This window comes from Euprymna scolopes, chromosome 14, assembly GCF_053919585.1.
Source record: "Euprymna scolopes isolate OS-2025 chromosome 14, ASM5391958v1, whole genome shotgun sequence".
In the NCBI taxonomy this organism is placed as follows: domain Eukaryota; kingdom Metazoa; phylum Mollusca; class Cephalopoda; order Sepiida; family Sepiolidae; genus Euprymna; species Euprymna scolopes.
Window position 1 is genome coordinate 123,147,966 of NC_136495.1, and position 25,708 is coordinate 123,173,673.

General features: G+C 32.1%; 1 protein-coding gene across 1 annotated transcript in view; it reads right to left on the reverse strand.

Annotated features, from left to right (window-relative positions):
- Positions 1-25,708, reverse strand: part of LOC145292796 (MAM and LDL-receptor class A domain-containing protein 1-like) — a 497,041-nt gene that overhangs the window by 435,442 nt on the left and 35,891 nt on the right. The window contains exons 9-14 of the mRNA XM_080138835.1: positions 22,774-22,911; positions 18,559-18,818; positions 15,135-15,219; positions 10,037-10,183; positions 6,288-6,535; positions 1,147-1,225 (exon numbers count right to left, since the gene is read on the reverse strand). Of these exons, the coding sequence (XP_079994961.1) occupies positions 1,147-1,225; positions 6,288-6,535; positions 10,037-10,183; positions 15,135-15,219; positions 18,559-18,818; positions 22,774-22,911 (957 nt within the window). The remainder of the gene's footprint in view (positions 1-1,146; positions 1,226-6,287; positions 6,536-10,036; positions 10,184-15,134; positions 15,220-18,558; positions 18,819-22,773; positions 22,912-25,708) is intronic.

The following is a 25,708-nucleotide window of genomic DNA, read 5'->3' on the forward strand; positions in this document are numbered from 1 at the left end:
ATATATATATATATATATATACTTTCTATCTATGTATTATGTATATATATATATATATATATATATATATATATATATATATATATATATATATATATATATATATATATATATATCCAACCATTTTAAATTCGACAACTTCTGGTAACTCGGAAGGAATGAGACCATATGTTTTTTTTATTAGTTACAATTTCGATTACTTTTAATTCTCGATATGATATAATTTCACATTAAAAATAATTGTCCATGAATTGTCAGTTGCTTATATTATAGGTTTCTTTCTTTTCCTTTCAAAATTCTCTTAATTTTTATTTAAGATTCTATGCTTCCATTTCATTTTTTAAGACAGCTTAACTCAACGTTGGATTGAGAATAATTCCATTTAACCTCTTAACTGGTAAATCAATCTCAGAGGTTTGCGATTGATGCTATTGGTGATATATTCGAGCAGTATAATGTCCGATATCCAACGCATCGTTGTCATCTTCATGCTACTGAGATGCTTGTTCAGCATTTTTTTAATGTCTGGCTAACATTCAGCCCATAAACTGCAAATGGTCGGACAACTTATTAGTAGATCTTCGATTTCAATCATTCACTTATCATCTTAAGAATACTTATCCGCAATATATTTCAGACGTCATAATTGTTGTTTTACGAAGGAAGAGAGACGAAAGCAACTCAAAGGAAAAAAAAATATATTGCAATCTCATCACGGCGACAACAGTCAAGTCAACCGTACAACAACCGTGAACCGAACGCTTTTGTCTGCACGACTTAACATGAACAATACCGCCGACCTGACACGGTATAAAACACGTCCGTTGACACGACCCGGCACGGTCACAAGCAATTCCGTCGACACAACCCGACACGCTATCAAACAACATCGTCGACACGATCCCGAACAACGCCATCACCACGACCTAAGGTGATGCGAACAATTCCGTCGATATGATTCAACATGCTACCAGAGCAACATCGGCTGTTTCTTCCTGAACGACTCTGGCGTCATCTGTTTCTAGACCTTCGACGAACTCATTCTCGCCTGAGGTGTGTACCCGACTAAGATACTGAGACACAATTCTTGAGCGCTCCCGTGCATGCTCGCCACAAAAATAAAGATAAATAAAATACTGATCTCACCTGGCCTGGGGCAGTTTCCCTTTTTAAAGAAAATATCATCCACGGCCAACATCCCTTGTGAATTTGTTTGAAATATAACCTGTAACAAAAGCATCGGATACAAATGAAGCGTAGTCATTTATTACATACCAATGGAAACGTGAAATGACCAAGAATAATTCGTGTATTAATGGCAGCTAATATTGTTTCACTAAAACACGACTGACTCTCTTCCGGTATTGATATGTTGAATGCCAGAAAGAACTTTAATGACTACAAGACACTATCCCCAAGAGTCTTCGATCTTTAAGACTTTGTCAGGACAACCTGATACTTCCTCCTACAAATAAACCCTAACTAAATATTTTAAACAACACGATATTCGCAGCCTAAATAAGATCTCCACGGTACAGCTGCCAGGACTGGCATATACTTAACATTTGAAAGGTAAAAGACGATGTAATGGAATATACTTAACATTTGAAAGGTAAAAGACGATGCAATGGCATATACTTAACATTTGAAAGGTAAGAGACGATGTAATGGAACGCTCAAATATTATGTGCTTCATATAGAAATCAAGAAAAATTCGTTTGATTTTCGAAAACTTCGATTGAAGTAAACTGAAAAAAAATGTGTTATTGAACTGTATTTTATCATTATTAAATCTGCATCTTTATTGATGAAATCTGCGACTTTAGTGATGAAATCTACGTCTTTAGTGATAAAATATACGCCTTACTGATGAAATCTGCGACTTTAGTGATAAAACCTACATCTTTAGTGATAAAATCTACGTCTTTAGTGATGAAATCTGCATTTTTAGTGATGAAATCTACGACTCTAGTGATGAAATCTGCATTTTAGTGATGAAATCTACGTCTTTAGTGATGAAATCTGCATTTTTAGTGATAAAACCTACATCTTTAGTGATAAAACCTACATCTTTAGTGATACAATCTACGTCTTTAGTGATGAAATCTACGTCTTTAATGATGAAATCTACGTCTTTAGTGATGAAATCTACGTCTTTAGTGATAAAATCTACGTCTTTAATGATGAAAACATTTCCAATGGAAATTTTAAATTCTCACCATTTATTCTGCAGGCGACACTTCACGATTTTACACCAGCATACAACAATTTTCTCTCGTAACATTCTGCACATCCACATCTAAATATGACTAATTCCCTGAAAATGCATTTCCCTCGTAGTAATTCTATATTATTTTGACAGTTTTAAACAACGAACCCTTATTTCTAATATAATATAGTTGTAGTTTTATACTATTGCAAAAATCAACTGAAAAAAGTCATATAAGTACTGCCAAGGAAATGTATGTATGCAAATAACACTGATTTTAAAGTTATTACTTATTTTTCAATGATCTAATAAATTACTTCCTGATTTAAGTATATTTTCTTTAATTAGGTTTATTTCTAAGATATTCTAAATCTTTTTTCAGTAGATTATTTAAAAAATAGCATCATCGCCTATGCGTTTATTGACTTTGTTTTTCGCCACAGCTAATCATGGAAAACTTTAAATAGATCGCCCTTGATCTTTCCAAGTCAAAGCCTGTACTACGGTGGATATAAATTTTATATATTAAAAGGCGAAGTACGAAAGAAATGGAAAGTCTCACGAGACTGTGTTGACAAGCTATCCGCAACTTTTTCGAACTTATTCACTGAGCCACACAGGTATAAATAGTCGCTAGTTACTAATGTTTCATCTCATCCGAAACAAGTGATGGTTTGTTTGTGGCACTATATCTTAGTACCCCGATTATGGTGGTTGTTAACACCCCCCCCTGCATGGCCAGAAGGTGATTTGGTTGTAGGCGGAGGGGTGCATAAGCAACCAGAATGCAATCCCACAATTCCCTTTTTTCCCGATCTCTTTCGTCCAGACAGCATGGAGTAAGACGTATATTCTTGTCTCTCCGTAAATGAGAGGGGGCACCCCCTCTCTCAGCACTAATTAATGTTAGTTTTAATTATAAAAGCTAATTATCACTTATAAATTGTTTTTGTAAAAATATTTTAATATTTTATTGTAAAAAAAATAAATAGTTAATTACATTTCTCTTATATTACCATTGTGTCGTTGTTTTTGTCTCTCTCTTGAATGTCTGCATAAAAGAACGAAGCGGGCCTGTAGACGAAGGTTCCAGTAAGATGCCACCAGAGTGATCTTGAGAGAATGAGAGAGCCATTCACCCACATACAACATTTCAGACTTTTCTTGATACTCAGACCCTATTGACTGGCCCATTGTCACATCATCACCGCTTCTGAAATATTTAGTGTAACACATGGGTTGGTCACACACCAGTGACCGGCTGATCGTGTTATATGTGATACAACTAAGCAAAGCTTGACGGTGCAATTCTCACCGATTTTTCTCTGAGATCGGAGGAAACATTAAAAAAAAGAGTAAATAAAACCAACATGCGCGTTATTGTATTTAGTATAAACACATCGGATGACCATGTAATTCGTCAAAGAAGATGGTTGTTTGGTTGTTTTTTGTTTTACGGCATATCAACCCTTTTCAGGTTATTTAATGCCGAATCCAAAGATTTTGAAGAACAATTTTTTAATAGAATATATTTGTTGTTTTCAAGTCAGTTTCTATTCAACCCATAGTTGGGACCCTAACAGGTACTACCACTCCGGGTCAGAGTGAACCTGGGAGCAATGGAAATTAAAGGGTGGCTCCACACTCCCCAAAGCCCGCAAGCTGGGGCCTCACCACTGGATATAGTTTAAAGTCATATCCAGGACCAAGAAGATGGTAAACAACACAAACTATAACTATGTTTAGCTTATATTACACATGTCAGCGCGGGAATATTAATCAACAGAATCAGTTTCATCATTAGGTCTCCTTGTATTTGAAATATTTGGTAAATATTATGTGAATAAATACTTTTACAGCTTTCTATTTTTTGTGTTGCATAGGAATTCGTGGTTTGCGATTGTATTCAACCCAAGTGACGGGATCATTTAAAATTAGTTCATTCATTTCGGTTTCAGTATAAAAATGGCGCACTTCGAGCAAGTATATGTCAGATTTTTAAAACAGAACATACGAATCTTATCTTTATTTTGCTTTGTTGTAAAACTAATATTCAGTTCCAAAAAATTGTCAGTGAGCAGTTAATACAGATGTAGGTCTTTACATAGAAAAGCAGTTTGCTAACTTAATATGAAGATCTTAGAATTTCGACGATTTTTAGCTTTTTATTCTGTGTCTAATAAGAGAAGAACAGCCATAGCTATTGCTACATACTTTCGAAACTGGACATGTTCACAGGGCGGCATGCCTGCATAGGCAACATCACAGAAGGAGGCCACAGTATCGCGGGACATCCTCCTTCAGTAACACCGTATCGAAAGAACGTTGCTACGCGCGTGTTTCAGATTGGCTCGCATTTAATTTCGACAAACTTCTATATGATTGATATGTAGTTTGCTTTAAGCATTGTGTGGGATAGGTATTTAGTAGAGATTTAGAAGGCTATCACAATGCGAGGAATGAAATATAGTCGTTGTTGGTAAAAGAAGACGAGAACAAGTGGCGATTTACAAATCAACAAGTACATACATATATGTCTCTATATATACATATACAAACATATATATATATATATATATATATATATTGATATATATATATAAATATAAATATATATATATATATATATATATATATACATATATATATATATATATATATATAAGATCAAGGGCGAATCTATTTAAAGTTTTCCACGATATGCATAGATCATCGTATAACGATTAGATCACTCTCTGACTGACGTAATGAACATTTAAAATCAAAATGTTTAAAATTCAACGCTATTTCACGCGGTTAATGGTAGCCGAATGGATACGGTCTCCGCTAATCGAGCCAGAGATGTCTCGTGTCGCGGGGTTCGAATCGTTCGGATGGTGTTAATCGTGACACCCTGCACTGAAGAATCACTAAAGTATGAAACATTAGTGTCAGTAAGTATTTTAAGTAAAAAAATAATTGTGACAACCCCTTTAAGAAATTCATTTCTTATCGTTGAGCACTTTCAGTTGAATTAAAGTCGGTCAATTTAGCTCTTATGCATAGATCATCGTATAACGATTAGATCACTCTCTGACTGACGTAATGAACATTTAAAAGTAAAATGTTTAAAATTTCACGCGGTTAATGGTAGTCGAATGGATACGGTCTCCGCTAATCGAGCCAGAGATGTCTCGTGTCGCGGGGTTCGAATCGTTCGGATGGTGTTAATCGTGACACCCTGCACTGAAGAATCACTAAAGGATGAAACATTAGTGTCAGTAAGTATTTTAAGTAAAAAAATAATTGTGACAACCCCTTTAAGAAATTCATTTCTTATCGTTGAGCACTTTCAGTTGAATTAAAGTCGGTCAATTTAGCTCTTATGCATAGATCATCGTATAACGATTAGATCACTCTCTGACTGACGTAATGAACATTTAAAAGTAAAATGTTTAAAATTTCACGCGGTTAATGGTAGTCGAATGGATACGGTCTCCGCTAATTGAGCCAGAGATGTCTCGTGTCGCGGGGTTCGAATGCACTGAAGAATCACGAAAGGATGAAACACCAGTGTCTGTAGGTATTTGATTATTATAGTAAAAAAAAAATAAGTATATATATTTATTCAGTTGTATTAAGTAAAAATGTCTTACTTGTTATGTCTGCGACAATATTCATTATTAATTTCGGAAAAAATTCCCTTTTCAAATGGTGGACTTTTATATTCTAAGTCTGTCTGTTTGTTTATCTGTCGGTCCGTTCCACTTTTTCTCACAAAATACTGGTTAGACCTGGCTGAAATCTTGTACGTATATACTTTTGTTATGATAAGATGCAGCGAACGAAATATTATAGTATTCGTTCGATACACAATTAGGGATTCCTAGGGGTTAATGAAGAACAGTATTTAATAAAGGCAACAAAATATTAATTTTACTCTACAAGTTCGGCGTAATTCATTCATCCTAAATTAACGTTTTCAATGAGATAAAAAAGTGCAGTACTTTTATAAAACACTCTATGATGCTCATTTTTTTAAAATTTATTTCATATAAATAAAAAAAGATATTGAATACATAGAAAAATGCAAAATTACCGTGGATTGTGAAAATATTGACAGTTGTATTTCCGCAATGGTCCATTCATTCTTTACTGAAGTACCGTATTTAAAGAAAACGTCTTTCTTCCACCGATTCCTTGAAGTCAACACTGTGAAGTAACCCTTGAAATTGCCAATGGCGCGATAGAAGAATTCCAAGCAATAACGACCCTTCTGTAAAGCTGGGGTTTCGATTCGGGAGAATTGGCCCCGAGCACCACTTGTGTTGACGTACATGAATTCTCCTGGAAAAAGCAACACACAATGAAATTAAAACAAGACTCACCATTGATAAAATCCGATGAGTGGAAAACCGGAAATCCGTGCAAATATATGAAAATTTTATCTAAAAGTTCTAGAAATTTGTGATTAAGGAAAGAAAATCGAGAATAAATTCATTAAGTTTTTGATTACATTCTAATTTTTTTTTTACATAAGAGTCACCACTTATCAAGGTCCGGAGGCCACTCGAGGATAAGGGTTAAGGAGTGTACAGTAGTCAATGGGACAATATCACAGTAATCGTTAATAGTGTAAATTTGGTAAATTGGATTACTTAAGAGGAACGGCTCATCAAGAACTTGTTTACATTGGACTTGAAGACGATAATATTATAGACGGCAGGAAAGCAGGAGAACGGAAGAGAGTTCCACAGGCGTACAGTCCTAAGAAAGAAGCTTGTTCATGGAATCTGCGTTTAGGTTTAGACACAGATAAAGAGTGGGGAATTATTGATAGTGTTCTCAGCTAAACGAGTGTTTCTCGTGAAAGTTTAATCCACAGGGGTAGCACTAGCTCGTTCTTCTAACCATGAACGCTTAAAGTTAAGTAATTCGCAATTCTATTCTTAGTATCGCCTGCACTGAGGATTGAAACTTCAGCCTCCAAACGAATGCCATATAGTTTTATATGATTGCTTGAATTAAAGCTTAAAATGCAAAAGTCGAGTATAATAGTCATGTTATGCTCTAAACAGAAACATCCATTTTGAACGCGCCACTGTTTTATCAAAGAACCTACTGTTAATTTTATAAAATTATGTTTACATAATAGCTTGAATGAAAGTTTAAAATCCAAAGTCAAATATCATGTTTAAATTATGCTCTAAACAGAAATATTCATTATGAACGCGCCCCTATCTTATTAAAGAACATGCCGTTAATTTTATACGCTGAGTCCTTCTGCTTGCGCAGTGATAAAACTTCTCAAACGCACTTATAATGTAATACGATGTTAGGTGTTAATATTGGCCAAAATCACCTGTTCCTTCTTTATCAGGTTTTTTTTTTATCGATTATCAAATACATACCAATATAAAACCTATCAAAGAACACTACTAGCCATATAAAGCGCATCTGTGTGAAATTAAATGAAAATCTACCTAGTCGGCTCAGAGTCCAAAGAAAGCGACCTCTCTCTTTCTCTCTCTCTCTCTCTCTCACACACACACACACACACACACACACACACACACACACACACACACACACACACACACACACACACACACACACACACACAAATTCCTTTTATACAATGTGCAATTTTAAAATGAATTGTTCCACAATCAAATCATTTTTACATGTTATTTCTATTGCAATCACAAATAAAATTATAAATATTTTAAGGCGGACACGGACTTTATGGACACCATGTATAATAATAGATAGATACAGATATATAAAAAAAAAAAAACAAAAAAAAAAAACTACAAAATTATTTTGCTGGAAGATTGGAACAATATCCCGTTTGAAATCATCTCATAGGTAACCGGAAATATGCTAAATAGTTTACATAGTTGTGCATCTATTTTAAGAATGTTTCAATTATCAACAATTATTTTTACTTATTGATTTTGCTATTTCAAAACCAGCAATTTTGCGTCGACATCTGGCAGGTTACGTAAACAGCCGGAATATGCCGAAGCAATTAGCCAATAAGACGAATTTTAATGCAAGCGTGAAAATCAATAACTAAAAAAAAAATAATAAAATAAAACCGAAAATAATTTACATTTCTGAATTTTTTTAGATAAGGATTGGTTATTCGTTTTATTTGGAATCTTCGGACTACTATTCTCATCTTGAGTGTCATTTTCACAGCTTGCCCGCAAGGACTCGTGGCGCGGTAGTTAAAACATTTGGAAAAACCAATTGTAAAGTGATATTTTCCCGACGGTTGAAGATTCAATTCTCAATGTGGGCGAACGAAAAATACAATTGCGTATTACGTAGGACCTCTATCCAGTCATCGCTGACGGAACGAGAGCATACTACTCCCGTGAAATAAATAAAGGGTTCCGTTCGAAATTCCGTCCACATTTCCAAGTTCGACAGAAACATTCCCAAGTTCGCCAAGATACACCTGAAGAAGATCGGAGGTTCATAGACCGAAACGTTGTAAAAATCACACTCAAGATGAGAACAGTAATCCGATGAATCCAAATAAAACCGAAAATTATGCTAAACAATATTAACATTACATTCCCGTCTACTGATATTAAGAATGGCTTTCTAAATAAAAACCCATTTTCAATATGAAAAGTAGGAAGAAAAACGCGTCTGCAAATCCATCTTTCAAATGCTTACGGTACCTGCTGACGCGAAGTTGCCGGAGATCGGGTCGTAAATCGGATACGCACCAGTAACTGTGCAAAATTTGTGTCTCTCTACAGGTGTATGCTGTAGCCAATAAAAACCTTTTGCATAGCTATTTCCTATTTTCTGTAGTTACCTCCAAGGACCCTTTTCTTTCTATGATATCTCACGCAACTTCAATTTATAAATGGCCAACGCGAATTTATGGACTTTTTTATGCTTTGCGGATTTCTCGGTAAAGAGAAGATCGCAGTTTCGCGGAACACGATTTTAGACAAGGGACGGTAATCTATTTTAGTGAGTAGAGAACTGTAAAGTATACAGGTTTTTCAAGTAGCATAATTTACTGGCTCTATATATCCTTTAGCGAATACTGTTAAACTACACATGTGATAGCACACCATAATGCCTACTAGACATTATCCTTGAGTGTCTGGGGTCTTTCTGTACAGGGGTTTGCCAGAAGAACCTGGCATGAGGATACTTTTCCCCCACAAGTAAACTCTGACCAAATATTCAAAATCACATAGTATTCGCTGCCCAAATAAGACCTCCTCACTATGGCTAACCCATATTAGCTTTTACGAGGAATGGTGCACCTTCTCCAAACGATGTTATCTCAAGTAATAGCACGAAACTGGATACTCCACCAGACTAGATAAATTCTTGTCCTGGAATCCAGTAAGACCAAAAGACCAAAATGAAAGATATACTATAACATATGAGAAGGTTAATTGGAGAGAGGAAAATTATATTCTAAATTTCTTTACTAACTCAGTGTTTGAGAGATAAAGAACTTAAATGGAACATTCGAATATCTATGTATCTCATATAGAATTCAAGTGTTAACCCAAGGTAGTGGGCCCTTGATTTCTGAAAACTTCGACTGCAGTAAAATGAAACAAAAACGACTGAGTTTTGTTTTCGAGAATGTGGTGAAGCTCTTCCATGTATGCGCATGTTTGGATGCAGATTTTAAAGAACCTGGTAATTCGGTTGATAATTTGAGTAACCCGTTTTTTCTTCAATTTGAAGGTATGTAAATCTTGTGAGGGAACGTTTAAAGCTTCTAAAGTCATTAAAGGTCTTAAGTTAAGAAATAAAATGTGATAAAGAAAAATATTAGCGAAAATTTCAATATGAAATTACCTGATGTCGTGTTGTATGTGTGATCGGAAATATTCGGATGATTCGCTGATGACGTTATAATCCAAGAAATCGACGGTGATTTTTCAAGCGATTTATAATTACAAGTGCTTTCAAAATCACACGAAGGTAGCGGCGATACTTCACTCGCTGTAAAAAAAAATATTTATTATATAATGTTTATGAATCAATATATGTGTGTATATGTATAATCATATATATATACATATGTATATATAAATATATATATATATATATATATATATATATATATATATGATTTTCAGAATGTGAGCTTATATATAATAAATTCCACAGTCAAAAAACGTCGAAGCCCACAAGAGCCATGACAGTCAACGAACCGTGTGTGTGTCCTTATGTGCGGGGCGTTTGCTCAGTTGGCAAAATGCTTGCCTCGCATTCAAGAGGCTCGGGTTTCGAATCCTAAGTTCGGATGTGTCTTACTGATGAGTCCAAATGAGGGCGAAACGAGTCTTGGATTTCCGGTTCGTTGACTGTCATGGCTCTTGTTGGCTGGGACGTTGTTTGTCTGTGAAATATATATATATATATATATATATATATATATATATATATATATATATATATATAATCCAAAGGTAATATTTTCAAGAGGTAAAGTAAGCAATGAAGTTTTAATAGGTTAATACAAGAGTGCTCATGCCGAAATAGGGCAAGTTAAATTTTCTATTTGTTTTCACATAAGCAGTAATATGCTACTAGCAACTAGAGACCTCTTCATTTTATACTACAGCTTATGTAAAAACAAATAGAAAGTATATATATATATATATATATATATATATATATATATATATATACACTATTATATAAAAGTCACTTGAGTGTGTGAGTTCCTTTCTCATAGATTTCGAGCCTATCTTTTGCAAATTAACACAAAGTTAATTCATATGCCTGGCAGTGTTCTTAGATATGTTTTGTATAGGAATTCATGCGATAAGTATCGAAAATCGAAAAAATCCGATTCTGAAAATTGTCTTTCTTTCTAATAGATAAAAAAAAAAATTTTTGCAGGGGAATATTTTTCACTTCAACGGAAATAATTCTCAGCAAATAAAAAAAAAAGGAATCAATTATCAGCAAATAATTTGCTCTTAAAAACAAACAAACACACAGATATATTGTCATCTGGAGATGTAGCTCAGTGGTAGAGTATTCGACTACAGAGCGAATGGTTCCCTAGTCAAACCCGGGTTTATCTCACCATTATATTTTAATGTTTTCTTATTAATGAGTTCAATTTACGATAAAAGGACTGGTAACATTTAAAATCGCTGCAAATCATTTCTTCGTTTGCATATTATATATTAAAACTAAACAGTAATCAGAAGGGATTTTTTAGAACATTCATTGTCAAACCCATAAACAAATACAGACGGAATTTAATTAATGACACCATTATATTTTAGTTATTATTTATTTATTTATTTATTTTCTGCGAATTAGCCCACCGACCAAATTATCCCTCGTAAAATATAACATTCAACAGAAGATTGATTCGATAATATTACATCCACCATCTGCATAAATTAAAATATTATGCTTAAGCGTGTTATACGATCGGACAACACCGGGTATCCAGCTAATATATATATATATATATATATATATATATATATATATATATATATATATATATATATAGAACAAAGTTTTGTTGAAAATTCAAAGACTCAGGTTTTCTTTTTTATAAACTTCGTTTATTTTCTGGATTTTTCAGTTACAGCTGTTTCATTAATGAGTGGCAATTTTACGATTTATGTTTCCGTAAACATATCCTGTCCCCACAAACTTCTTCAGATGTTTATCCATTGGATTTTTACAACAAATAGTATATTTTTAACATGCTGGACATCGTATTCGGGTAAAAAGATTTCCACAGCCATGCTTCCTCATTTCCTCCATCTTTTGGTGTTATGTAAAGATAGTTTTCCGTTTTAACCCGTACTTCCGTATTTTTATTTTTTATTTTTAATTATTTATTTTTGTTTTAATTTTCCTTTCTTCTCCTATTTGTTTTTTTCCAATAATCATATAATTTTATATAATTTTATTCCTATAGTTATGCGTGTTTATTTTAATAATTTTTTGCTTAGCTTTTGAATTCGTATTATATTACCCGATGCAGGGGAGGCCACTCTCGTGGTATCATTTTTATCTAGGATTACCTCCCTTGCATTTTTTTCTAATCTGCTTTAGTGCGTGAAATTAAATATTTGTTTCTGTGCAAACACCCGTGGATTACATCTAGTCTTTTGTTTGATAATTTTTCTTTTGATATTAGTATATGGTAAAATTCTAATATACAAAGGTTGCATCTTTTCGATTTGCTAGGTTTATATTTTTCCTCCTTATCAATTATTGAGCATCTTACTTTATATTCAGTTTTATTTTCCTTTAATTCCTTAATCCATACTGCTAAAGTGGTTGAGTTTTTCTTTGTTTTTTTTTTCGGTTGTTTTCGCTATTACTATTGGTTCTGTTTCTATTTTCGTTATAGTAGTTGTGGTTGTCACTATTGTTATGATCCTTTCTACCGTTGTTTTCAGTTTTTTTTTTTTTACATTGTTGTCGTTTTCGTTATTTTGGTGTTATTTTCTGTCTCAGTTTTATTTTTAAACGATGCTAGGTGATTATGATATCTGTCCTTAAAGCAAGTTCCGGTGCTCCCCAGATATACTTTAGTTTCATTATTTGTTATAACTTCACATTTGTATACTATGTTTAAAGTTAAACAGTTCCCTCTCATTAGACGTTCATTAGGGTCCCGGCAGTTACATTCCTTTACATTGTTAGATTCATTATCTGTCCTATTTCTGTTTTTCAAAAATTTAATTTTGTGTTATTTGAGCCAATTATGGTATTTGTTAAGTTAGCAGACGTTGAGAAGGATAACTTAACAGTGTTTTTATTAATTATCTTACTTAGTTTACTATCTTGCGGGAAATCTTTTTCTATAATTTGATAAAATTCCCTCGGGATGTTATTTTTTATATGGTGGCTGAACGGTGGATTGCACCACGTCTGGCTCTTCCTTCTATTTTTCTTTTTAACTTCTCTTTCAGTTTTATTATAGTCTATCTTTTCATTTTTCTTTTTCGTGTTTATTGTATGTTTTATTTTTTCATTTGTTTTTGCTCTTTTTTTCCTTTTTTATATTTCCTCATCGACATGTTGTAAGATATTACATTTGCATTGTTTATTGTTCTTTCTGTACTTATGTTATTGTTTTGAGTTTCCTTAACAAATTTAATTTGTTCTTTATATCCTGATCTAGCTAAGGCTTGGTTATAATATTCCTTCTTTTTATTGAATAATTCTTCATTTTGTGATATTTTGGATATTCTTTTTGAGATGCTAAGTATAAGTGCTTTTATTATACTATTTTGATGGTTGAACTTGTGATCTATGTAGAATAGCGTTTGGTTGGGTTTATGGTAGGGTTCATAGGAGTTGTTGTCTAGATTCAGGGTTTTGTGGTTTTGGTCTATTGTTATATCTAGGCTCAGTTTACCGCAGAATTGTTTAATTTTTTTTTTCAAATAACCTATTTGTTGAGTTCAAGTAGAATAATGCATCATCCCGGTATATACCTCATCTTAGTCCTGGAATCTTTTTATATAGTTCATTTAGTATATAAAGATCTACAAGGTCTGTTACTTGTGAACTATCCGGGCCCCCCATTGTGACGTCAAAGTTGAGGTTTCTGTTCTTTCTGGTCCATAGTTTGTTATCATATTTAATTATAGTTCTTCTTGCTAGTCTTATAATGTCTAATTCTAAATTTGTTATAATTGTTAGTTTTCTAGCTAGTTCTAGTGCTTCCTCGAAGAGATTTGGTGAAATAGAGGGGTAATATGAATCTATATCAAGCATAAGGAATTTTCTATTTCTGCCTTGGGGTAGTGTGCCGGACTATTCGATTACCTCTTCCGATGATTTCCACAGGTTATGGTAATTTAAAAAAAAAAATAGGTAGGATTTCGTCTAGTATGTTTTTGCTAATGTTTCCCAAATATGAAATACATGGAGAAATCAGTCTAATGCTAGGATTATTGTTGAATTCTGGTTTATGATCTTTTAGTGTAAAACATGGGCACAGTGGTGTATATCCCTCTATCTTATCCTGTATGTTCATTTTGTTCACTTATTTTTAAGATTTCAGAGTTTATACTATTCAGTCCTTCATTGCTTGCTAATCTATAGTTTTTATTGAGTTCCTTCATTATTAAGTTGTTGTAGGTTTCAAAATCCATGCTGTATATATTCATAGTTTTGTCTGCTGGAATCATCAAGTCCGGATTGCCTTTAATATTTTTAAAGGTATTATTGATTTTTTCCATTGTTGGGTTCATGTACTTGTGTTTCTCCTTGATTTTTTTATTTTTTTTATCCACTTTAACATGTCTAATTCAAACGCTTCTAAGGCAGAAATTACTGGTGGATTTAATTCTATATCTTACCGGATTACTGGTTTTTCATTTACAGTTGTGGTTATGTAATTCGGGTTGGTTTGTGTGCATCCCTCTGTGTTTTTTCTTCTGTACTTTTGTGGTGAAAGATCCTCCATCGAATTCTTTTAAGAAACGGCTTGTACCATGTCCATCATTTTGTGTCTTGGAATATGTTTTTGGGATGAAAGTTATTTCCTCCTTAGTCAACATCATGTATCAGCTCAATTCGAGGAGCAGTAAAAATATTTTTAAAGTTTGTTTTTGAAATAGTACTGGGTTACATGGTACCAGTAGCATATATATATATATATATATATATATATATATATATATATATATATATACATATATATATAATACACATACATATACATAATATACATATACATACACATATATATATACATATACTTACATATATATATATACATATACATACATATATATACATATACATACATAAATATATATACATACATGCATATACATACATATATACACACACACACACATATATATATATATATATATATATATATATATATATATAAGCACACACATATATAAGAAAAGGGGAAGAGAGATGAGATATTGGTTTTACTTACAGTGACAAGCATTATCGTTAAGCTTTATATCATCCACAGCAATGTCTCCATAAAATCCATTTCCAGAATTTGCTTCAAATATAACCTGAAAAATAAAAACAAGAATCAAACAAATTCATTTTTCTATATTGACATATTCACAGATGTGTCCCAAAGAGTTTTTGAAGCCATCAAAACTAGTGGAGGTAGAACGCATTCTTAAATTTGTTCGTTGTGAGTGTTCATACACTTTTCTTACAATTTCGTAGAATTCATAAATTTGATCAAGTGTAAAATGCCCCATTTTATTAAAATGTAAATGTCTTAATTTAAAGTTTTAGCTTTTTTTCCCCATCACTTTTTAGGTTGAAGTATTGGCCATCTAAAGTGGGAGGAGTTTAAAATTTATCTTTAAAAAAAGAGGTTTCGTTTTAAAGATTTTCAACGGTCTTAAAATTTTGATCAGAGGTGTACATTTTAAGACAAATGATCACCTATTACTATACCAGAAATTTATAGATTGATTGTATTTAAAGGACATATAACGAACGTTTCTAAAAGAGTGATAGGAGTATTAAACGCATGCGCAATGAAATTAAACTATAACAAATACACGTGACTAATTCCAAACAAATGAAAACTCCTCTAGGATAATACCTACTATAACATAACGCGGATGCGCGTATGTAAATACATTCAAAGTGACGCCATAGGAAGGCAAAGGACTATAAAGAAAGGAGAAATAGAACAATCGCGGGAGACTAAATAACGTTCGAGATCAGTGGACCCTTCCCCCTTGAAACTACAACGTTTTAAACACATCCACCTATATATTATATACACTTTGATGAAACCATGGCACGTTTATGAAATATGTAATATGTTGATTTTACCAAACCATACACATGTTAGATGTCGTGTAAATTTTTTGTTCGTAAATGAGTGATCATTGTAATGTAAATTCATACGATGAACTTATCCCAATTTTTAAATATTTATTGATTTATTTTCTAACTTTTACTATACAAGGATTTCAGATGGACGCTTTAACTACGCCGGGTATCCTGTATATATGTTTACACACACACGCACACACACACACACACACATATATACATATATACATATGCATGTATATATATTTATACATATATATACACATATATCTATATATGCATATATACATATATATACATCTCTATTGAAAAATATATACATATGCATATATATTTATACATATATATATATACGTATATATATACATATATATACATATATACACATATATACATACATCTATATACATATATACATAAACATATATGCATATATGCATACATATATATACATACATATATACATATATACATACATATATGCATATATACATATATATACATCTATATACATACATCTATATACATATATACATACATCTATATATACATATATACATCTATATATACATATATACATATATATACACACATATATATAAATATATATGCATATATATACATGTATATACATATATATATACATATATACACATGTATACATATATATATACATATACATATATAAATACGTATACATATATATACACATATACATATATATATACATATAAATATATATACACACATACATATATAAACACATATACATATATAAACATATGTATATATATACATATATACATATATATACACACATATATAGGTATATATACATATATACACGTATATACACACATATATATGCATATATATACACACATATATACGCACATATATATGCACATATACACATATACACACACATATATATGCATGTATATATACATATACATCTATATATATACATATACATATATAAACATATATAAACATATATATACATATATATACATACATATATATATAGACACATATATGCACACATATATATGCATATATACATACATATATATACATATATACACACATATACACACACATATATATGCATATATATACATATATATATACATATATATACACATATACACCCATATATATGCATATATATACATATATATACACATACACACACACATATATATACATATGTACACATGCACACACACATATTTATACGCATTCACACACACATATATCCATATATACACATTCATACACACATACACACACATATATATATATATAGGTAGGTATTTAATAGGTAGGTATTTAATTATTATAGTAAAAAATATAATTATATATATATATATATATATATATATATATATATATATACTAGCAAAAGTACCCGTCGTGGACTGGGTTCAAAAACAGCCTACAGAATATGAACTCTGATTTATGAAAGTATGATAGGTTATGAAAAGGAAGGGTTGTAAAGAGATAGCTTTTAATTTGGCGGTATCAAAACCGAAGCAAAATATGATGAAAGTAAAAATAAAATAGATAAACCCCGTAATTTATTATACCATACCTGTTCACACTGAAACACTTATCACAATATTCTGTGAATCTATATTAAAAAACCTTGTTAAACTTTGTGACATATTTCCATTCTATGGAGGCAGGCGAGAACGAACACCCCATAATTTTATTATACCATATTCTTCAAACTGAAACATAATTATCCAAGTATACTTACGCAGATAGATATGAAAAGTCTTTATTAAACTTTGTGCCTTTTTCCATTCTATGGAGGTCAGGCGTGAACGCAGACCTCACAAATTTATTATACCATCCCTATTTAAGTTAAAACATACTTATCAAAGTATTCTTATGTACATCTATATCAAAAACACTTGTAAACGTTTTTTTTTTGTAATTTAATTTTTTTTTATTTCCAGACTATGTGGACCAGGCGCAAACGTATACCCCACAATTTTAATGAACCACCGTTCTGCCAGATCAAACATACCCATTCCTGTGTCTCGATACATATTCTATCATTATATGTAATCAGTTTTTTTAAATAGTCAGCCATATAGGAGCCTATTCGTGACTAGACACACACACATTCAGCTTTATATATATATATATATATATATATATATATATATATATATATATATATATATATATATATATTCTCAGTACACGGAAGTACTAACGAAACCAAAGTAGCAAGTCGAAAAAATAACTCATAAGTGAAACGTTAAATATATACGGAACCAATTATGATATATCTTATTATTCATTAAACATATACAAGGTATGGGTGGATTATGTGTGCGTGTATGTGTCTTTACGTACGTGAGTGTATGCGTACGTATGTGTGTACGTAGAAATAAAATATTAATTGGGAATACTCGTATCTATTGCCGAAAGTTTGAGTCTGAGAAAGTGTGCGTGTATGCACATGCTTACGAGCACAATCCTCAGTCATTTATCAGCGATTTTCGTTTCTTAATATTTCAATGTCAACTCACCTGTAATGCTTGAGGACCTGGAATGTTCACCGTTGCCTTTAACCAATTGCTGCCCTGTGATCTTTGCCGCTTCCAAATCGGTGCGCTTAGATGACCATTGATCCAGAGCAACACAGACAAAGTCCCAATTGTTTCGCCGTGCATGCTGTACCAGAACGTTAAGCATTTCGTTTGTGTAAAAGTCAATCTCGGACTTACTAGACGAGCAACGTCGCCGACCTTAGTCGGACTGGACGATTCGATATAAATATAGTAACTGGCTAAAAACAAAAACAAAAAATAAATTCAATTCATCAAGTAATATGAGAAATATAAGCTTTTCTAAAGGTGTTATTTTTACAAGATAAATATATAAACGAACTATTCCTTATCATGATGGAAACTTTTTGTCTAATAAGACAATGATGTTCTAAATCATTTCTGATGCACTTCATCATCCGTTGTAGCTATACAGTTGAAACTTGAATTGCCTCTTCGGATGCAGGCCTGGGCGGATGATAAGGAGACCTAGGTTTGTCCAGTTACCAGCTCTTAGCGTTGCAAGAAAAGTCCGACAGAAAGGCAAGCCAAAACGGTTCGAGCCAACACAGCTTCAGGAGTTCCTATTTACAATGCCTCCCCATACGACAGAGTTAGACGCCAGGGACGTTTTTTTTTTAACGTGGACAAAAGGAACAAAAATAACAAGCGTCTTAGTCGTGAAGGATTACTTCTCCACAGAAAGAGAACAAGAAATTGATGTGCAGCATCTGGAGAACAGATATTACACTTTGATCTTGCCGGAAAGTGTTGCAGTGTTTCACTATTCGCTTATCGGAACTCCAAATCGGATTTATTGTCGGGGTTTACTACCTTGCTATGCCTTTGCGTTTCCCAAAGAATCCACAAGACAAGGGAGCTATTTACCCACAGCTGGGAGAAAAGAAGTCGTTGCGATAAGTAGTGGCGTGAATATTATTTTCTTTTCAATTATCAAGCATCCATTTTTCGCCACTGTCGATTCATAAAATTTACGATAATGCCAAAGGAATGTCAGTAAGTTTTCACGAGCGGTTTACAAAAGCATATTTTATGTTTTTCGTTCTTTTTGGGGGAGGGGATATTCAATTATAGAACTTGTGTAGTTTAACAGGTGCTTCTGCAGTTTAATTAACCGTATTTCCATAAGTAACACGCCGGCATTTACCGAATAGAATACTGTTTAACAATTCACAGAAATTCAATGTTCTCACCGGGGTTAAAATGGAATTCTACAAAAAGAATCCTCCAAGGCTATAGATATCCAAACACTTTCACAAAAGTGTGAAGCTCGCTAGAACGAAGAACTTTTATATAATAAGAATTCTTCAACAATTGTCCACATATTGTGCAAGTTACAATCGAAGAGGATCTGTAGTAAAATGTGCTATACTTATTTCTTATAGTAAAATATGTAAACATTTTTTTTTCTAGAAATATAAAGTACACTTATAGTAAAAGAAACTACACTCTTATCAATAAATTGTAATTCTCTCCTATAGTGAAATGTATTATATTCATTTATCATATTACCAGAAATTATACTTCTTACAGTAAAATAAACTCAACTTCTCTTCTATAGTAAACTAAATTGTACTTCTCTTATCTATAGTGTACCTATAATGTACTCCAATACTTTCTTATCTATTTCTTATATATATATATATATATATATATATATATATATATATATATATATATATATATATATATATGTATATATATATATATATATATAAAGTGAAACTGTTTGTGTGTCTGTCTGTGTGTGTACATTGTGTCTATCAAATTACTCTGCCAATTTTCGAGATTTGAGAAAAGGGGGTTGTAGAAATTTTATTTTTATTTTTATTTATTTACCCCCCGCTTCCTTCGACCCTCTAATTGGTGTATTTTCTTCTCTCTTTCTCCCCTTCTTTTCTCCCCCCTCCCCCCCTCTCGGTGAATCTGGTGCTACTACTTCTGGCTGTGTCGCGCGATATTCGATGAAAGGAAGAAGAAAAAAACACAACAAACTGGCAGAAGAAAAAGAAAACACCAGAGCGGTGTTAGGCTTTTGAAAACTTGTTTTGCGGCCTCTGCTTTACACCAGAGCGGTGTTGCGACCTTTGAACTAAAGCACCAGAGCGGTTTTGTGAACTTTGATATGCCAAAAAAAAAAAAAAGCAAGTAAAAAGTATATTTGTTAAAAGTGTTCTTTAAGAACCGCTAGAGGGACTATACATTTCCTTTCTTTCCTATTTTTCTTTCTGATAAAATTTATACCGGTTAACCTTGGCCCTTTTTTTTGTGATTAAATTTCTTTAGAACACTTAGTCTCGTGCAACGGGATAAAATTCGTTGAACGTGACGATAAAATTCCCGTTAGGGTATTGAGATTTGGGAAAATCTTTTTAATCGATTTTCAGCTAGAAATTTGGCTGTCAAGTGGTCAGAGTTCAACGTCTACACACTTGAAATCTTAGATGTAGATTACTTAGATACGAGTGCAAAACTTTTATTATATATATATATATATATATATATATATATATATATATATATATATATATATACATATGCATATAAAGTTATTAACAGTACATAGGGCCCAAGCAAAGCCAGGCTGCACTGCTAGTATATGTAAAAAGAAAAGTTTTTCTCGTTCTGACATTAATATTAAAATCCTATTTTTCTAATTAAAAGTATTAAATATTAATATACTCAGTTATGGATATGTGAGTACTTCATTTTGTTATTTGTTGTTAATTCATATATTTATTTTAACTAATTTTATTCCTACCGTTTTATTCATTTACTTACATTCCTCCCCTATCATTCTCATATATATATATATATATATATATATATATATATATATATATATATATATATATATGTATATATATATATATATAATCAACAGATCGGGATCGCACCAGCAACGATTTAGTTTATATTCAGCGATTCAAACAATTTGATTTAATAGGTATAATAAGAGTTCCTGCTTGTTGTTTCCTATAACTTAAGACATTACGATGTTTATCAGATCGTATTCATTAACATGTAGAGTTGTATTATAGTATAAACATATATTATTAGCATTTTAGCCCGGCGTTGCCCGGGTATTTGGAGGTGTATGTTGAGCCCCCCCCCAAAAAAAATCAGCGGGCAATTTTTAAACTTTGACTCCTATTATGACCCCTTAACATTTATTGTTCTGGGCACAAATCAAGTTATTAAGTTAGATCCATGTCACAGGAATATATATCTAAAATTTCAAGTGTTTAGACCCAAAATTGTCGCAGGAGTTTGGTAGAGTTCTCAAATGTCAAATCGATTAACTTTGACCACTTAAGAGCTAAATCTCTGGCCGGAAACCGATCACAAATATTTTCCCAAATCTCAGTACCCTGTATATCAAATTTCGAGTCTGTAGACTAAAAATTGACAGAGTTATTGCATAGGCAAATAAACACACACATACAGACACACACACAGACACGTTCACTTTTATAGATATATAGATAGATTAAACAAAAATATATACGTATACATAAATATATGTGGAAACAACTTTGTGTTTACTGTAAACATTTTACGCAAATATTATGCAAGTATAAATCATTTAGAATATCTGCATGAATATAATTACACGTAATAGTTAACTAAAGATGATCATCCCATAAGAAAATCGGAAAAACTTAAAGGGAATTAATTAAGATGAATGTTTAAAAGAATATGCTAATTAGCTAGATCTTTTGCTAGTGAATGCAATTCCACAAGCCATATATAAGAAAATTGTATTTTCCTTTTAAATAAATAGAAAAGAGGGGTTTTAATATGAATATCAATACACACAAAAGAAAAACGAATTTAGAGGAGTATAGATATAATATATGTGTGTGTATTATATAAATACTCGAAAAGTAAACGAACAAAGAGGCTACCTGTGTGAATATCAAATGTATTTAAGATAAATTATCGAGAGTTGGGGATCATGTTTCAGATTCCCTCTAGCTTGATAACCATATAACATATGACGTTAACCATATAACGTATGACGTTAACCATATAACATATGACCTTAACCATATAACATATGACCTTAACCATATAACGTATGCCGTAAACATATAACGTATGATGCTAAAATTATTGCCATTTGTTAAAATGCTATATGCGCCAAGTTATTTTGAAAGAAGCTACAGGTCTTACATCCTGTGGTGTGATCTGCAGAAGGTCCAGTGTTTGGTGTCGCCGTAGATCGATTGGTTCGTTTCCAGTCAATATCGTCCGTTTTGTCTTGAATCCAACCGCAAAAGTCATCAGTAAAATCGCAGGAAAAGCTGGGAGCTTGTGAAAAGAAAGAGGACAAAATGTTTTATTTATATTATCGCAATTATTTATATTATCGCAATTATTTATATTATCGCAATTATTTATATTATCGCAACGATTCTCGAATTTCTCTGCAGTTAAAATGAAAGCCGTCAGTAATGAATAACACTAAAGTGTGATTAGTGATATCTTTTTTGGGGGGGAGGGGGGGGCTGAAAAAATAAAAGAACAGCTGACTTTTAATTTCTACAAGCGGGAAAATATTAAATTGAAACAAAGATTCTCAATTTTAGGATTAACGCTCGGATCCTTATGCTTTCTATGTTTATAGAAAGTATTCCTATCGTGAATAAATTCTTTGCTTTGCAAAACTCATAGAATTGGTATTCATCCCAGACCGGAAATCAAGCATTTACATCAAATCTGTTGGTAAAATCCCTAATGAAATGGTTGAATCATTCTATCGCTCCAGAAGTCACCTTACTCCTTATGCAATTCAGTAGCTAGATAAGAATCAGTTTACTTTGAGAGAATACAAAAACCGATTTCGCATCATCGTAAGAGATGACCCCTGTTTTTCCCTGAAGACTGACCCTCAAGATATACTCATCCCGTAATATCTTCTCAGCAAAAACTCGTTTGCATCCAACACTGTAAAGAAATCCTCTTTTCTCCACTGAGAATCAAACGGAGCTTCCATGTACAAAATTTTTTTCAGGTACTTCCCATATGTGGAACACGTTACTGTAGGGAATGTTTCTCTATAGACTGATGATAGGCCCTTAACGTCGAGGACGACGATTGGCAAGGCGCTTCAGTCTTCTACAGTTCAGGAAGTCTGTGTATTGCTGGCAGGATCTTTTGGCACCAGATCTTATAGCAGCTTGCCACTTTGCTCGGTTGCCGGCAGAGGTTTCCCAAGTGTTGTGAGGGATGCCGAAGACCTGGAGGTCACGTTTCAGGACATCCTTGTAGCGGAGGCGTGGCCTGCCAGCACAGCGAGGGGCATCAGCTATCTCTCCAAAGAGAAGTGCTTTTGGTAGCCGGCTGTCGTCCATGCGGCAGGTGTGGCCAGCCCAACGTAAGCGACGGATGCGCAGCACTGTGTACATGTCAGTACTCTTGGTCGTGGAGAGGATAGCTGTGTTTGGTACATGATCCTTCCATGTGAATCCAAGAATTGTGCGCAGGCATCGGAAGTGGAAGGCGTTCAGACGGTGTTCGTGTCGGCGGTAGGTGCACCAAGTCTCACTGCCATACAGGAGAGTGCTGAGGATGCAGGCCTCGTAAACCTTGATCTTTAGGTGTAGCGAGAGGGACTTGTCTCTATAGACTACCAGGAGGTAATTTTAAGTCACGTGTTATCATCTGTGAAATCATACTGGCAATACATCTTAGTTATAAATCCTTTCGAATTAATCCATTTATGGTATTGTATTCATTTATTTACGACTGAACGAATTATTTCACCCAGGTTAAATATATACATGTAAACACTAACATATATTTTAATTATATATATATATATATATATATATATATATATATATATATATATATATATAATAACACTATAGTTATATTTAATATTTATTTGAATATATATATAAACACTATAGTTATAGTTAATATTTATTTGAATATATATATATATATAATAACACTTTAGTTACATTTAATATTTATTTAAATATATATATAAACACTGTAGTTATCTTTTAATATTTATTTAAATAAATATATATATATATATATATAAACACTATAGCTATATTTAATGTTTATTAATATATATATATATATATAAACACTATAATTATATTTAATATTTATTTAAATATATATATATAAACTATAGTTATATTTAATATTTATTTAAATATAAATATATACACACTATAGTTATATTAAATATTTATTTAAATATATATATACACACTATATTTATTTATATATATATATACACATACTAAAGTTATATTCAATATTTATTTGAATATATATATATATATATATATATATACATACATACATCGTTTAAAATGAAACTGAGAAAGAAAAGAACACCAAAAATAACGAAAACGACAACAATGTAAATAAAAATGAAAACAACGGTAGAAAGGATCATAACAATAGTGACAGCCACAACTACTATAACGAAAATAGAAACAGAACCAATAGTAATAGCGAAAACAACAGGAAAAAAACAAGAAAAAGTCAACCACTTTAGCAGTATGGATTAAGGAATTAAAGAAAAATAAAACTGAATATAAATTAAGATGGTCAATAATTGATAAGGGGGAAAATATAAACCTAGCAAATCGAAAAGATGCAACCTACGTATATTAGAATATTACCATATACTAATATCAAAAGAAAAATTATCAAACAAAAGACTAGATGTAATCCACGGGTGTTTGCACAGAAACAAATATTTAATTTCACGCACTAAAGCAGATTAGAAAAAAATGCAAGGGAGGTAATCCTAGATAAAAAGAGAGTGGCGTCCCCTGCATTGGGTAATATAATACGAATTCAAAAACTAAGCAAAAAATTATTTAAATAAACACGCATAAATATAGGAATAAAATTATATAAAATTATATGATAATTGAAAAAAAAAACACAAATAAGAAAAACAGGGAAAATTAAAACAAAAATAAATAATTAAAAATAAAAAATAAAAATACGAAAGTATGGGTTAAAACAGAAAACTATCTTTACATAACACCAAAAGATGTAGGAAATGAGGAAGCATGGCTGTGGAAACCCTTTTACTCGAATACGATGTACAACATGTTAAAAATATACT